General features: G+C 34.4%; 2 protein-coding genes across 2 annotated transcripts in view; one reads left to right on the top strand and one right to left on the bottom strand.

Moving 5' to 3' along the window:
- Positions 1-18,126, top strand: part of LOC118194741 (glycine receptor subunit alpha-2-like) — a 149,399-nt gene that overhangs the window by 12,703 nt on the left and 118,570 nt on the right. Inside the window, exons 2-3 of the mRNA XM_085827636.1 lie at positions 8,343-8,482; positions 11,581-11,648. Of these exons, the coding sequence (XP_085683762.1) occupies positions 8,343-8,482; positions 11,581-11,648 (208 nt within the window). The remainder of the gene's footprint in view (positions 1-8,342; positions 8,483-11,580; positions 11,649-18,126) is intronic.
- tmod (tropomodulin) overlaps positions 1-18,126 on the bottom strand; it is a 123,476-nt gene that overhangs the window by 100,450 nt on the left and 4,900 nt on the right. The window lies entirely within an intron of this gene.

Raw genomic sequence — 18,126 nt, 5'->3', positions numbered from 1 at the left:
AATGAAATACCAAAAATTAAGCATATGATGGAAAATCAGGATATGAGAGTTACATTTTCAAGCCACAATTATTTTATGTTATACATAGATTGTGTTCTCATTAGAGTACAAGAATTCCATAAATTTGGAAAGCAGTTGGCGACCTTTATCTAGTAGAATTAATTTACATAGTAGGTCGAGATTCAAAGTATGAGGAAAAAGTTCATTTCTTTTTCTGTCCGAACTCGGACATTGAAGAATCATATGCAGTGCATCCACTGCTACTTGTCCACATGTACAGCGACTGGGTGGAGTCTTTAGTTTGAATCTGTTGAAGTAGCTAGGGAAGGCTCCGTGGTTTGAGAGCAATTGATTAAGAAAGAAATCATTGAAGTGTCTTTTTTCGGAGATTCTAGGAAGAATCTTGTATGTTGATCTGCCCGTATCTTCTTCTTGCCATCGAAGTTGCCACAGAGTGAAAGCTTTTTCTTTGGCTTGCCTTACTATGAAACTCAGGGAAAGTTTGCATTCTAGGTGCACTTCAGAAGAGATGCCTTTTTTGGCGAGTTCGTCCGCTTTTTCATTGCCTCTGTAACCTTGATGGCCTCTTATCCAATGTAGTTTAGTTTGAAAGACGAGCTTTTTAACTTCTATGATTTCTTGATTCAGGATGTCGAATTTTTCCAATGATTTCAATACGGCTTGACTATCAGTATAAATGTGGGCTGTATGCTTATATGTTATTAGCCAGTTAAGGGCTGATTTCAACGCTTGAGTTTCAGCTTGGTATACTGAACAGTTGGGATTCAGTTGGAAAGAAAATTCAGCTTCTAATGTGCCGTTCCAATAGACACAAAATCCCGCTCCTGTGCCATCTGCAGATTTGGAGCCGTCCGTGAATAATTCGTAATTTCTATTTATTGGTAGATGTTCATTCCATTCACATGTCTTTATTAATGCAGGATGGATAGACCATTTATGCTTGGGAAAATCAAGGGTTTCTTTTAGGAAGTGAAGATTTTCAAATGAATAGTCTGACCAGCCTCTTTTAGTTCTTTGGATAGCACTTTCCTGATCCAATTTAATATCTAATGGAATCAGGCCGGCTAAGATTTGTAGAGCAGAAGTCGGAACAGTTTTATAGCATTTTGTCATGGCTAGTAGGGCAACTCTTTGTATAGTATTCGCTTTATTTCGCATTTTAACAGTTGGTGGGAACCACCAAGCTGCACAGGCGTATACAGCTGTTCTTTCTATAGCTCGTTTGTAAAGTTCCTTCATAACTGCTTTAGAGAGGCCAGGAAATTTCATAAGTCGATTTATAATATTACATACTTTTGTTTTTATGCAATCTAAATGGGGAAGCCAGGTAAGGCATTCATCTATTATTATGCCTAAGTAGTTAATTTGTTTACGCCTTTTAATGGTAGTGCCGTTCAACTTTATTGTGGGGGCTGAGTATGCTGCACCTCTCTTTTTGACAGCGATAAACATTGAGCTAGATTTCTCCGGGGAGAAACTAAGTTTGCTGTTCTTCGCCCATTCAGTTATTAGCATCAGGGCGTTGTTGGCTCTGGTATAGATTTGTTGGTGGGTAGCTCATGAGACTATAAAAAGTACATCGTCTGCATAAGCCTGTATTTGTACTCCCTCTCCATAGTCTATTTGGAGTGCAGTGTTCATGACAATATTCCAAAAGAGTGGTCCGGAGTTTGAACCTTGGACACAGCCTTTTTCTTGAGAGTGAGTAAGAGAAGTGTTGTTGACTTCATAAATAATTTTTCTATTTTTCAACATTGATTCAATTACTTTATAAAGGTTGATAGGACACAGAAGATGTCTCAGTTCTTGTAGAAGAAAAGGCCACCAAATATTATTAAAGGGACTTTTAATATCAAGAGATATAATGTTCGTATAGCAGTTATTTTTCCGGTTGTTTTCAACTGTGTCAATTATGTCTTTTATGGCGTCCGTGGAACAGACTCCAGCTGTAAAGCCGTACTGTCTATTACTGAGTTTGTTGTTTTAAAATAGGTAATAGTTTAGCCTGTTAGTAATTAGCTTGTCATAAACTTTACTCCATGTATTTAATAGACATATTGGTCTATATGCTTCTGGAAGTTCCAAATTTTTGCCTTCTTTAGAAAAGAGAACGAGTTTAGCGGTTTTCCAGCAATCAGGAAAAATACCTCTTCTAAGGAGTTCGTTAAACAATACCGTGTGTACTATTGGGTTGGCGTAGAATGCTTCTAAGATTATTTCTTTAGGAAGTTGTCCAAGCCAGGAGCTTTACCAGAATTAAGTGACTTAGTCGTGAATTCAACTTCCTGTCTGGTGAACGGAAGATCCCGTTTAGCACCATATCGAGTCTTAATTTGAGTTCTTATATGACTATGTTCTATTGAATCTGTGCTCCGGTCATCAGCTGGGAAGTGGTACTCCAGCAGCAATTTTAGAGTCTCATCAATGGAATCAGTCTTTGAATTGTCAGGTTTAAGAAGCGCTTTAATTTGAAAAGGCAAGGAGATATTTCCTTTTGCCAAATCATAATGAATGCCAAATGGAGATTTTGGATCTATGCTTTCTAAGTGATTTTTTCAACACGTTCTTTTGGAACGGAGAATTTCTCGTTTATATTTGGCTAAGTCTTTCTTGTAAATAGTCTTATAATAAGCTCTTAGGTTGTCATCTTGAATACAACGCTGATAGCGTTTTCTTTCGGCTAGAATTCTTTTCCGCATGATATTAAGCGATTGAGTCCACCAAGGGACTCCTTTGTGTTGTACGTTGAGGAATTTTCCCTTTGTTTTTATTGCTTGGTCGCAGATATATTGGATTTTTTGGGTCCAAGTAATTATTAAGGCGTTTAAGTCGACTGTATCTTTCACATATTGAGGATTGATGGCTGAAAAATAACTACCAAGCTTTTCTTTAAGTATAAGCCAATCCATCTTATTCAGTTTATACTTCCTTCTTATGAATTGGTTTGTGCTTTTATCATAAGAAATTTCAAAAGATACGTAGCAATGATCGCTGAGCGATGGATCGTCCAAGACTCGCCATTCATGAATTATATTTCCTTGGCTTGCTGTTAAGTCTATCCAGCTTTTTCCTCTAGAACAATTATATGCTGGGGGACCATGTGGATCATTTTCAATAATAAATTGTCTAGAAATCAGAAATTCTCTGACCATTCTGCCTCTGGGGTCTTCGAATGGAGATCCCCATAGTTCGCTTTTAGCATTTAGGTCACCCAGGATGATATTGTCTTTATTGTTCGATAAATTTCTCTCGACTAAATCGAGGAGAGAAGTTAAGTCTGTAAGGTCCGTAATTGGTGGGCTATAACAATTAAAGATCGTTAATGATCTTTGTTCAAATTTCAGTTTTACAATATTCAAAGTTGGAGTGGTCAGCATGTTAAGAACCGTGAGGTTAGGATTTACGACCACAGTGGCCGTCTTTGGAAGTCCGTCGGTTGTTGAGATGACTTTAGTTTGTAATGGAAAACCAACCGGTTTGTTGTCAATACAGTATGGTTCTTGCACGAAGACCAAATCATATCCAAAAATATGCACTTTAAGTTGTGCGGTTGCAACATGAGAGCGTGCTAAGTTGATTTGTAGTGCTCTTAAATAATTCTTTTGAGGAGAATTATCCATAATTTATGCGTTTCTTAAGTTCGTCTAATTCTAAAATGCGACAAGGACAATTTTTGTCGAAGCTTGAATGTCCTTCGTCATATTGTTGCTCGTTGTTGGCGTTTCGTTCCGCACAATTAATACATTTGAGAGTTGAGCTATCGCAGTCTTTGTGAGAGTGGCCCACCTCACCGCAATGACCACACGCTTTTTCCGTCTGACATTGCTTTGAGATATGCCGAAATTGGCAGCATTTAAAACATTGTGTGGGTCTTAAGTATTCTTTGATGCTGAATCGTTCCCAATTAATGCATACCTTTTTAATTTTTTGGAGTTGCTTGAATAATTCTGGAGTGACCTCGCACACCCAGTGGTTTTTATTCTTTTGTTTAATGGGGAAATTAACTGTTAAACCTTCCCCAACAAGTTCTTCATTTTGAGCCTTTAATGATGTTAATAACTCTTCTTTTGTGATATCCTTCGGGATATCGTAGATAATTATTCTTGGAGACCGTTTTAATGGTCTGACGATTTGGAGCTCCTCTTTTAGTTCTGGTACAGAGCTTATTTCTTTTTCCAAAATCTTGAGATCGGTTTCTTTGTTCGTCTCTATGAGAAGTCCTCCTTTCGAGACTTGTTTGACTCGTTTGACTCCAATGTGGAGTTTAGAGGGATCGATTGACTTTAGTACTTTTTTCTTTATCGAGTCTGTTTTGTCCCCATCCTTTGTAGGATAGAGGATGGTGATAAATTGTTTGTCTGGTCTTTTTCTAGACCGAGAACGATCTCGTTTTCAGCGTTTTAAAACTTCTGCGTATGAGTCTTTTACTTGAATGTTATTGACAGAGGCTTGAAGTTGACCTTCTAATTGGGCCATTTCAACACATTGTTCTGTTAATAAGTTAAACATCAGTTGAAACTGATGTCTGATGTCTGCGGCCACATTTTTATTTATTCCACTGGCCTTATTTTTAAGAATAGTTTCAAGGTTGGCCACGTAGGCCTGACCTTCTTTAAGAATGTCTTTTGAATCCATTATGATTAATCACTATGATAAGCCAAGAAAAATAATGTCCAATTGCCAGGGGAAGACTGACTTTTGGTACCCTGGGGTTCACACCAAGTCAGTAAGTAGTAGGCTCGTAAGGCTCAGGATTTCGACCCGTACCCGAGCCCTGGAAAAGCACAAGAAATCAAAGAAACAGAATTCGTAAAATTGCGATTTTTAAGCACTGATTATCATGAAATCGCATTTCAATCGCATTTCTAATCGCATTTCTAATCGTATTCCAATCGCATTTCCCCGGGGGGTAATGCATCTAACAACAGAGAGAACGATACTGCTGTAATCCTTCTCTAATAACGATGCAAGAAATACGATTCATAGTCATACATTTTTCAGTCTGATACGATATGGAACCCATAAAAAAATTTCAGTTGAAAAATAGCTAATTTTCTCTCATTATATCAGCAACAATGGCATGCATTTTTATATGAGTTTCGTCTTTCTAATCAAATGGTCGTAAAAGCTCATCCAATATTTTACCTATATTCAATTTTAGTCGATTAAATGTGACAAAAAATTCATCAGAAATCAATAACGCGAACAAATAAACAAACGCACAATCACACAGGCATTCTTCTTTATATGTATAGATTTTGTAAAAACCACACATTTTTTTATTAACAAACTCTGCGATTTGAAAGCGAGCAGTAGCTATACTTTCCGAAATAAAGCATTTTAATCTCCAACACGCCAGACTGTTGCCACTCGGATAAATGAGTGCGAAAATTAGCGCTTTCAGAGTTTTCAATTAATATTTCGGCTGATTAAAATCGTACGAAGATAGGAACAGTCGAAATGGCTTCCTACGAATTTTTAGAATCTGGAATAATGTATTTAATGTTTGGCAATACTATTTTTATTTTATCGTAAAACATAGAAATTTTTTGTTAACAAACTTTACGATTTAAAAGAGAGCAGTGGCAACAACTTTCGAAATAAAGCAGATTTTACGGCGTTCGCGAGACTATTACCACTCGGAAAAATGAAAGCGAAAATTATCGTTTTTTCGTGTTTTTAATTAATATCTCTGATTTTTTTTTTTTTTTTTTTTTTTTTTTTTTTTTTTTTTTAAAGTCGACGTCGACCTTTTCCAGGACCCAGAAAAGAATTGTAGAACGTTTGGTGACGACAGCTATAGTAGTGACTGAGTTATTAGAGGACAAACAAACAGACTTTCTTCTTTATATATATAGATAAGCTTTTGAAGTATGTGATGAAAATTTAAATTGCACTTCAATGTAAGAACACGCAATTTAAAAATTAATGAAAATATCTTTCCATTATTTGCCTTTGATAAAGATCAGTTAAATAATAGATTTTATTTACATCTAGGTTGGTTTCCTGTAAAGATAAAAATGATTGTTTCTATTCAGATTTAATAAGTGAGGATTAGAAATATAGATGCCTTTTATATACCTGGAAATAAAAGAGGAAACATTCAGTAATCTATCCTCTTTAATTACATTTTGTGAATTAAGTAATTTCTTTTACGATTGGGCATCAATTTACTTGGAATAATTTAAGATATTTTAAGACAGATGCTACTCTTAATGAGCGTTATACTAGGAAAAATTAAATCAAACACGAAAGAACTTCAAAAAGTAACAGAAAACTAAATAATTATGAAATAGAAAATCCATAGTAGATGCTAATGCTATCATTTTGCAATATAATCACATCTCCTGCAACACATTTCTCACACCGTTGAAAAGATGCTATGTGAGGCATTTTAACTTGGGGAGAAAAATATACTTTTTGTTGTATTTACACCCAGCACTGAGAAAGCATCCTCTCTCACACCGAGTTTAGCACACCGTCGCGCGCACTTGATCTGCTAGGCACACTTCGAGCACTTTTGTTTGTTCTGCCTGTTTTAAACGTCGTCACGCCTTTTTATACAGTTAGCTTCCCCTCTTCTAGTGCCACTGGTAGTCGTAAGGTTAGTCAGTGAATATATTTCTTAATTTCTAATTGACAGAAGTAATAATCTAATAGGCTCATTGCGCCCGATTACATTGCAGTTTGACAATCAAGTTTTCTGTGATCTTTTCTTTACTTGGCTTGAAGTTTCGTATAATAATATATTTTATGATTATCTACAAAACCGACTATGTTTTCGGGCTCTGTTTTTTTTAAACACATTTGTACCTGATCATGTCATAAATTGTAAAATGTTTTAATAATATAAAATATTGCTTATTACAAAATTTCACAAAAACATTTTAGTAACAACATTTTAAATATTTATTTAATTCAAGCTTCAAAATGCCAAAACAAAAGTGTTTGATTTGAGGAACCCTCAAGACTTTGTGAGAAATTCACCGTTTATTGGAGGCATCAGGTGAGGATGACAAAGATGAGATTTTGATATCGAAAGCTATATTAATTCAGAAGATGGTGTATGCACAAGAAGAGGGATCACAGACAGAACAACGAAGGGGGAAGCAAAGAAGACGACACTGAAGAAAATACTGATTTTTTTGGGAGGACAGAGCCACACCATAACATTCCAGTAATTTTGGTTTTAGTAGTGAAGTGATGGTAATATTTTGGTGTCTTACGTTTCAAGTAAGAAACAAAAATGTTCTTGTTGTATCACCACTGCATGATGATCAAACTATTGATCTTTCTACTGCGAAAAGAAGAAACCAGAAATTATCAGTTTCTGCAAGTAGCAGTACAAAGTAAGGGTAGACATTGCAGATAAAATGTGCAGTTCTTATAATGTATCTCGGAATGTAAAACGGTGGTCCATGGTAATCTCAATCTTTTTTACAATGTTAAACATTGCTTTAATCAATTCTCATATCATACATGTAAGTAATGGGTACACAGCTCTTAAAGGTAGGTTGTTCATAAAACAACTGTCTAATGAATTTGTACTTGGACAGCTTGCTCAACGAAGTCTGATGTCTATTGAGATGTCAGTTCAGTTACAACAAAAATTAAAGAGACACACTCTCAACCAAGAACAAAAACCTCAAAATGACGATAGGCCACAGATACCTCCAAAAAAGACGCAAATGTAAAACCATGTTATTTGGAGAATCGTAAGAGAAGATTAAGCTAATATGAGTGCAAAAGGTGTCACACAGCAAGTTGCCTCTCATATGCTGTTTTCATGTGGCCTCCGTGCTATAAGAGAGAGAAGTAGAAGAATAGATGTCTTCCAATGAATCAGATGAATGACAGATTATACTTAAGTTCTAGTTTTAATTAAATTTAAATCTATAATTAGTCTTGTACAACAACTTTATAAAAGTTATTTTGAAAATTTTGTTTAATATAAATAGTTTCCTTTTAAGACTATAAAAATTGTTTTATTGTCCCGTATTTTTATAACTTGTGGAAGTTTATAATAATGGATAACATTCGATTCTTGTAAAAAAAACTTTTTCTGTATAAACATTTTATTAAATCAGGAAGTACCTCTCAGGTTCAATGCGCCTGAACGTGTTCCGAAGCATATTGCGCTCCACGGAATGTTAAAATCTCGTACACAATCAGAGGAAAACGATAACTGGAAGAAGCACTAGTAATTTGTTGGCGGATAATGTTGGAAACATTATTTCCAGCTGTTAAAGGGTTTCGAATTTGTAGAATACTTATTTACTTTCACATAATACTTGAGTTATTTGAATTTGTCTTTCTTTTAGGAGATCAGGTCATGATGATGAAGAAGCAGATGGACATGATGAGGAAGAGGAAAAGGAAGGTCATCACGAAGACCATACAGCACTCATAAATTCACTTTTGCACGATTATGATTCTAGCTCATCACCCACTCATGGTTCAGGTTAGTTTGATTTGAAAAGTATTCTTCTATGCTTTACTTTGAGATCCGCAAAGACAGCAAGCAACTAAGACTGCATGCAACTATTCTTCTCAATTTCATTTCCTGTTTCGTTTAACTTACTGAAACTTTAATACACTCCTATTATAATGCAAGAACTCATATAAAATTTACATAACTAGCTTCAATTTCTTGAAAAAAATATGCTAAAGTAACATAGATTTCGTTTTGAATGAAATATGAAGGATGAGTCATTGTAATAATCAAAAAGGAGACTGGAAAATTTTTAGGACTGGACTAAATTGATTATTTATTTCAGCAAAAGCATGCAAGGTTTATTTGTCTTAATTCTGGCTACAGCCAGTGCTGGATTTATGTATAAGCTGAACAAGCTACAGCTTAGAGCATCTCCCCCACTTTCTTGGGACCCCCCGAAAATTGTAGCATACCTCATGTAAAAAAAGAGTCATATCCCTCAAAGGGCCCCATATCTCAAATAGTTTAGGATCTCGTCAAATCTAAATCCTGGTAACAGCTCTCCGGGGTATGAAGTTCAGAGGCCTCGTTACCTCTTTTCTCTTAACACGAATTTCTCGAGCGAATTTTCGAGTCCCGAAACGGTTTCGGTTTTGTTGAATATGGCAAAGCACACTAAAGGTATCTGCCTAAGAGGAGGGATGCTTTCGTGGAGGACCTCTCTAAGGGAAAATGGTTCGTATACTCGTTACGCACGGGAAAAACCATGAAAACGCCCATGAAGCCAGTCGTTCGCCTGGAACCGAACCCAGGTTCAGAGTTCAGCGATTTTACGGTTCGGCCGCTAGTGGTCGAGTCCAAACACAATATATATCCGATTAATTATAAAACGAGTGACAAAAAGTGCCAGGTTACTGAACTCCAACTCTAAATCCCAGCATATCTTTATAGTTGTACACACGCACAAAAGAAGTAAATCTTCAGTTTCTGTTCAGATGCAAAATAAGTTAATTACTTCTTTTTTATATTCACAGTGCCATCTTTTACGCTTTCACTAAAATACGTAAGATTTCTATACATGTTCTTAGTTCGTAACGTTTCTCGATTATGTTAGATTTGTTTTCAGACAATGCATATCGGCTGTCTGCATTTTCGATGATGCGCCTTGGTGAAGGACATTCTAGAAGAAACTGGCCCATATTTACGTTTCCCATGAGATAAAGCACGGAAACCTCATTTAGCCAGTTCGTTAAACTGCTTGCCACCTGAAAGTTAACTATTGTCTTGAAGTATACGTTAAATTCCGAGAAAAAGAAATTTAAAAAATATGAAAGCTTTCAGATTTTATATAACGCAGAGAGCGGAGGGGGGTCATTTACACACACATATACGTTTTGAGGGCATTTGAGCTAACGCCTCTTTGGGCCAAAAATATTAACAAACAGCGTACCTTTAGAATTTCCGATTGACCGTCTCCCGCGCTTGAGATAATTTTATTCCGTACAATGTTGCCACTGCTCGCTTTGATATTGTTGAGTTTTTTAATCAAAAATTTGTTAAAGTTTTACAAAATATGAAATAGATAATAAAACAAATTCGAAATTTAAAACTCGGGCTTCTAGGTGTCCATATTCTCACGGAGGACTACATTATTCAAAATTTGATGGCTGCAGGTACCGTTGTGTTTTCACAATGCGAGACACACACATACATTCATGCAGATTCTTCATTATTTAATTTCTTTAAATAAAATACAGGGCGATAATATTTGGTGGTAACAATATGAAAAATGATTCGACGACACAAAATGCCGTTTCGGGACTAATAGCCCTTCTTGGCTAACGCCCCTTTGGGCTAAAATGCATAAATGATCAAAAAAATGACTTAAACGGTTAGGATATTTAATTACGGCAAAGCCTCGAAGGCTATCTGCCTAAGGAGAGGACCTGTCACCTGTGTGGGTATTCTGTGTATATATCCATTGTACATAAATCTTTAATGCACTATCTTCTGTTTTGTATTCTGTTAATACCTTTGTATACGTATTCCGCTCTGTATATCACATTTTTAGTGTTGTGTACTATTTCTAAAGTTGCATCATGTTTCATGTATTTTATCAATGTATTTCATGTCTCTTGTATTTTATCAATGTATTCCGTGTCTCATGTATTGTATCATGTATTTTGTCCTGTATTTTATCAAGTATCATGTTTTTACTAAGCTTTTGTTCACTGTCTGTACACCCTGTAGTAAGTATAGAATCTCTAGATACCTCAGTATTCCCAATATACAACACTATCATGCATTGGCAATATGCTTAAGTTTATGTATTGAGTGAAGAGTATTGGCATCTAATTACGCCTTATGTTTATGTGATTAATGTGTTGTTTTCTTTTTCTTTTTTTTTTTTTTTTTTTAAATTTAAGACCCTTTCTCTTTATGTCTTGCACTTGACTATTTATGACATGCTAATGTAACCTGAACTGCAATGTAACACAATCACTCATCTGCTCTTGTTGCACTGTAAATACTTTTATTAATTTAAAGTTGCTGCTTCTACACAGGGGAAGGCGTGGGACATATGCCTGTTTACCACTGTTAAACACCAGGCGTCCCCGTCTTCCGTCACCTGTCACCTGCCTAAGGAGAGGGATGCCTTCGTGGAGGTCTTTCTAAGGGAAACTGGCTCGTATACACGTTACACATGGGGAAAACCGCGAAAACACCCATGCAGTCAGCCCGTTCGCGGGATTCGAACCTCGGACCGAACTACCAGTGTTCAGCGCCTTTACCGCTCGGCTGCTGGTGGGCCTGACTTAAACGGAACTTTGAGTGATTACATTGATCCTCAGTGATATTCCAGTTAAGTTCAAGATAGTTACAAGTAATTCGGCCTTTCCTTTTTAATAATTTTATTTCCTTAATTTACATTTTTTTCTGGAGTAAGCCAGTGAAAATGAAGAAGACACAGGTAAGAATGTAAATAAAGAGTTTAACGATAAACAACATAAGAAGTATTTTATATTACAGCTGTAGTAAATGAAATCTTTTGAAATATTTTTCTAATCGATGCACAAATATTGTTATTTACTCTTCAATTTAGTTATAGGGTGTTTCTGTTTTAGGTGAACCTACCGTCATTACAGTTGATGTTCAAGTGTTGAGTGTGGATGACATAAGTGACGTAAAAATGGTAAAGATTTATTTACATAAACATAGTGGTAAAATAGATCTCTCAAAACCGATAAATTTCACAAACATTCGCTTTATTTTAAATATCAATATGTTGTAATAAAAAATAAATTCGAACAGTATATTAAAAGAATGACGAACATAGTTTTAAATGCATTCAAAATATTGATTTAAATACTGGTAAAATACTTATTCAAGTTTAAAAGGTCTAAATATACCATACAGTAAACCTTTTCTAAGATGATCATCCTCGGTTCTAGATGATTTTAGTCTTTTTGTAGAGGTGGTCATTTTAGAAAAGATTATTATCAGAGATAGCGATTATCAGTTTGTATGATGAATTTACACTACATAAGACTATTAAAGGAATTTACTACATGATATATATCGATTTATTATTTTTATTATATTAATATAATTACATAAACTAAGAAACGAATCACATGGATAAATCGAATAATGTAGAAAAAATGAAATTCAAAAGAGGAAAAGTGCATGAAAATTGCAATCTGAGGATTTCAGATTGCAAATATTTCGAAGAAGAATTTATCATTTAAAATTTAAAACTTCAAATTATTAAGCATCATGAAATTAAAAAAAAATATGATTCTGTAACGTAACGTTACATATCGTGTTTATCAATCGCAGTAAATTGAGCAAAATTCTCAAAACCGGTTATGAGCGAAATAAAAAGATTCTATGTTTCACGCAATAACAACTATTTAAATCGTCCAGTTTATTAATCAGTAAGAGTTTAATTAAATTTGAAAGATAAGACCTTAAATTTTATGATTTATTGAGTGGCAATACTCTGATACCACTATAAGCATGAAAGCTACGATATTCAACTTCCGCATAATGGCAAGACATGCCATAATGGCTGCTTCAAGAATCTTCTAATTTTAAAAGCTATCAGTTTCTGAGGCATAATTATGTCTAGGAACTCCACGACAGGGTTTTATATGTTAATTGAAACTACGATTCAGTAGCTGCGAAAGGAAGACATGAAAATAAATAAATAAATAAATACATTTTTTAAGAAATCCGAAATCTTTCAGATTGTACATTACGCCTTAAGAAGCATTTTTTTAACGTTTTGGATTAACCTTTATTTATTAAATACCCTATTCTTCGCACTTAACCGTAAAGTTCAATTCAACAGCAGTATCGCAAAATAATTTTAAAATGAGCATATCTTTAGAATTTCCCATACACAGTCTCGCACGCTGGAGATAATTTTTTTCCCCGTACAGTGTTGTTGCCATTGCTCGCTTTGAAATCACTGAGTTTGTTAATAAAAATTTCTTCATTGTCTGACAAAATATGGAATAGTTAATAAAGTAAATTCTGAATTCCAAATTAGGGTTTCCAGATACCCATATTCGGTGAAAGATTACATTATTCAAAATTTGATGGCACTGGGTACCGTGCTTTTATCACAATGCAAAAAACATACATACATTTATGCAGATTCTTCATTATGTAATTTCTTTAAATATAATACAGGGCTGTAATATTTGGTGGCAACAGTCTGAAAAGTGAATAAACGCAAAATTGCCAAAACGAAATTAATAGCCCTTCTGGGTTAACGACCTTTGGGCTAAAAAAATTGATTTACTTTTCAGAAATATTAAACTGAATATTATTTTAAAAAAGAAAAATAAATTCTGTGTGCAAAACTCGTACAAAAGACCTTACTTTATAAATTTTTTTCAGTGACATAAACCATGTAAGATTTAAGAAATTTAAAATTAATAAAAAAAAGAACCTTCACTTTAGACACACTGAACACACAATATCGAAATTAACTCGAGTTATTTCAATAAAGGAACAAACAGAAATGAACTCTTTTCAGTCACTTGGGTATTGATTCATTATACGTGAATCAGGAAATTGAAAAACTTAGAATAAACAATTTAGAAATGGTGTAAATTATAAGAACTGTTGATAAGCGGAGTCAGGTCTACATGATAAAAATAACCTTATTGATTTGGTAATCGATCATAATTTACTACAAAAATAGCTTTGCTGTTAACAAAAAGAAATGAAAGTATAAATATTTATTTTATGTAGTAAATCAATTTACGGCATCAAAATAAGACATTTTATGACCGTCTCAACACATATTTGATGGCATCGATCAATTTAAGAAGTTATTGTGCTAGAGAATATTGTTGTATCAATCAATACCGATGTTTATGTATTTAGAAGTATTAATCTCTTTCAAAGATTAATTGCACACAGGAGATGATAGTCATAAGAGGTAATTCTTTCCCTCGTCATGTTCTGTTTTCCTCAACTGCTATTTTGGTATCAACCAAAATTACTTTAATCATCATTTTTAGTTTTTAATTTTTATTTATTTATTCTGCAATGTAGTAGGGATTTCACTACGTATTTTACAAGAAGACTGCATTAATTACTATAGAAAAGTTTTGTTTTATATTTATTTTGTAGAAAATATTAGACTTATGGGAGCGGGAAGTATGAATGTTGCCAGGAATCGAAGGTTACAGGCGAAAACATCGCGGCAAAATCATCGCGAGCGAAACCGTTACGGGGAAAACAGCGCAAAGCGAAAACATCGTTGTACAAAATACTTTGGGAGTGAAAAAAGCAAAGGGAAAAAACTGCACCTCTAAAACATCACAATATAAAACATCGTCGTCGAAAATAAATCAGTTAAAAAATTTTGTAGTTAAAAAACATCGTCATCAAAAATCTTCTTCTTCAATACCCAAACAGCCCAGGATGGGCCCTTGCCTTCCTCAGAATCGAATTCCAAGCTCTTCTATCCCTGGCCATGGACATCCAATTGGTTATTTTTAAAATTCTTAAGTCTGTTTCCAAACAATTGAGCCACCTAAGTTTAGGTCTCTTTCTTTTTCGGGTGCCGAATAGTCTGGCCGAGAAGATCTTTTTAGTTACTCGATTTTCATCCATTCTACACAGGTGTCCTGCCCATTTAATTCTCTGAATCCTTATACTATATTTTACTATATCTATTTCTTTAAAGGATTTATAGTTCAGAGTAAGTTCTTCTTCTCCAGATACTGTTACGTTTTATGCCACCAAAAATACTTCTCAAAATTTTTCTTTCAAAGACAGAAATGATACTTTTAGCTTTTTCTGTCATTGCCCAGGTCTCAAAAGAGTATGTAAGAATGGGTTTGATTAAGCTTTTGTAAATTAAAATCTTCGTTTTTATGCTAGTGAAGTTAGACTTCAAGTATTTTTTGAGACCGGTTAACCTCTGTAACTCTACTACAGATCTCGGGCATTATATCATTGAGAGTATTAACTTCTGATCCTAAATATTTATATTTAAATTTGCTAACAGCTTCAAATTTGCAATTCCCAATTTCAAAATAGGGGCTGCTACTTTACCACATGGCATGTATTTAGTTTTATTTTGGTTGATTGCTAGATGCAATTTGCTGGTTGCAGCCTCTAGAGATGTAAAAGCCTCTCTAAGTGTCTCGGGAGTGAGTGCTACTATGTCACGTCATCAAAAATATCGTGGTAAAAAATAAAGCACCTACAAATCATCGCAGGACGATAATATCGCAGACCTGCTTTTTTCAGGCTTTAACCCGTTGCGGCACAGTTTGTCCGGTCTGGACACACCTAAAAATTTCCTTCTGTACGCACAGAAAAGTTGAATGAAAAAGGATTTATAGGTTACTATAGGTTACTCTGAACCTTCTTTATTTATAGTAGATGGAAGCTCAACACAAACCAGTCCATATATTTTATCCATGTTTAGTATTTTTAAGACCCTCATTTTTCTTCCAGATTTTTTTAGGGTATAAAAGGAATTGTTTGCAAAGAAATTTCTGTGTTATTTTTTTGGCTGTATGGTAATCTCCTTATTCTATATTAGTTTTAAATTTTTACCTTGAAATCTTGCCTAAAATCAAACGGCGAATCCTAGGTATGCCCAGACCGGGCTCTCCGATAATCTAGGATAACTGAGAGTCATTCTTTGTTTCTCCGCATCTGATCGGTCAGTTCATTGACAAGAATGCTCGTTTCAGCACTCTTTTCGGAGCTCTATTCAATCAGTGTGCCCACTTTGGGCACATCCACAAAATTAAACGATAAATACTATCTTCACAAAATTTTACTTTCCTCTAGGCCTAATTAGACTGCCTACCTTTTTTATTATCAAAACACCAACTTTAAAAGGTAGAGTGCCGGAAAGGGTTTAAAGTTGTAAATGCTTATTCGCATAACGATTTGTGAGTTCAAGAAGGAATGAAGAACATTTTTATTTTTACATATTTGAATGAACTAATAAATATTTATTGAAAAATTAAGAAAAAAACTTAAGCATTCAGAAACTGGAAATGATTAGAAAATTAATGCGGCTTATAGCAGGCAACAGAATTTTATAATCTGATCATTAATCAAACAGTTTTATTAGAGGTAACCACATACAGTTACTCAGCTTCCTTTTTTTTAATCCTTTGTAGACCATATTTTTCATGAAAAATTACCAATAAAACTTTATAAAAGAGATTTATTAATTACACACTTTTATTAGTTAACTATATAAGTTTAAAATTATGTTATTTGTTATACGTACCATTATTTTTCTACTCATTTTTCGTTTCTGAATGATTGAATTTCCTTAAGTTTTCAGCAAGAATTTATTAGTCAATTAAATTAGTTAATAAATCATTATGCGAGTATGCAAATTTTTAAAATCTGAAAACGCATGTCTTCGATGCTATGGTCATGTGGTAATTTGTAGGTGCTTTATTTTTTACCACGATATTTTTGACGACGATGTTTTTGAACTGCTTTTTACTTCTGAAGACATTGTTTTGTACTGGGATATTTTCTCTTTGGCTTCTTATCACTCACGATGTTTCGTAGGACGGCGTTTTCGCATTGCGTTGTTTTCTCCGCGACATTTTCGTCCGCGATATATTTGTCGCAGTTGTTAAGTTTCTTGCAAGGAGAAATCTTTTAAAATCAACCGTTTCATCGCCGGAATCAAACGTGAGTTGGGTCTTCTGATTTCTACATCATAAAGATATAAGGGAGAAATGGTTTTAATTCTTTAAAATATCAACACAGCTTTGCTAACGAATTGGGTGAAAGAATGATAATACGTAATTTTGGAGTATTATAGAAAAATCATGTTTTGGTTAACGTAATCTGAAAGACTTGTAAGCATGTTATTTTTGACGCAAAATATAGCGTCAAAAATAAAAAGCGCCCCAGAATTTGATGATTCAAAACAACAGAGCTTTCACAGTAACGGTTGCAGCTAAAATATTTCGAAATTTCCGAAAGGCAGCACCAACCTTTTTTACTGCGCAAATTGATAAGCGCGTTGAAAAACCATAAATGGAGTTCAGACGATACACGTATGCTGGCGCAAAACATGTGCAACAAATAGTATTTTAAAGGACAAATGACAACACAAGAGACGAGAAGAAAAAAAGCTTTTATTGGAATTTATAAGTTTTCTTCGTGCCTATCTTCGCAAACGATAACGCACTACATGCGGTAGATTGTTAACAACAATGGCGAACGCAACCTCCCTGGAGGAATCTGTATAAATTCACGTTTTATGTAAGGTGACTAGATTTTAATATTGGTAAAGCGGGACACCATTAACCGGGGGGGGGATAATAAAACATTTGCTCTATATGGAGCAACCCAAATTTTCATAGAAAGAAAAATAGTATTAAAGAAATTATGTATAGTAATATAAGGTATTTCTCTCGTCTTCTTCGCATGCCTTCCTGGTGTGGTGGTCTGCACGCTGGGCGCGTATTCCAGAGGTCCGAGGTTCGATTCCCGGCGAAGGCGGTTGCTCATTTTTCCTTTCTCCTGCTTCCAATTAACCTAATGATTTTACAATATTATTTTTGCCTTGACACATTTCTCATTTGAGTTAACTTGTTTTAGTAGATTGCTGTTGTTGCTTGAAAGGTCATGAAATTTTTCACAAGAATTTTTTAAATTATATTTTACACATGCAATGGCTTTCAAAGTCTCAACACTTAATTGGGATTTTTCTGATGTCCGGACTTTATTTATAGTAGGAAAAAAAAAAAAAAAAAAAAGCGCTCAATCGCAGCATGGCTCCTGGTAAGAACAACTCGTATTCCACAGTTTTTACTGGATTATTATATGGAACATGGTTTGTTTCAAAATGATGAAATATTCCTAGCCATTTTTCCTCTATTGCGATTTTCGCTGATGTCCATGATTTAAACTTTTCCTTATCAATATATTTTTAATAATGATATATAATTAAAAAAATCTAATGTGTACACCACATGACTTCCTTGTACGGAATATTAAATTATACGCATTTTTTCTTGCATTTCATTTAAACTTATTAGATTGAATTAAAACTACTTCGCCGACAGCGCATGAACCACAATAGAATAAAAGCATTCTTTAAAATTCACTTTGTTTACCATAGCGACACTCTGGCGCTAGGTTTACTTAACAGT

Source organism: Stegodyphus dumicola, chromosome 12 (assembly GCF_044657685.1).
Source record: "Stegodyphus dumicola isolate Sdum_Otavi_A_Nest chromosome 12, ASM4465768v1".
In the NCBI taxonomy this organism is placed as follows: domain Eukaryota; kingdom Metazoa; phylum Arthropoda; class Arachnida; order Araneae; family Eresidae; genus Stegodyphus; species Stegodyphus dumicola.
Note: the sequence above shows the minus strand (reverse complement) of the source record. Positions and strands in the feature narration are given on the sequence as shown.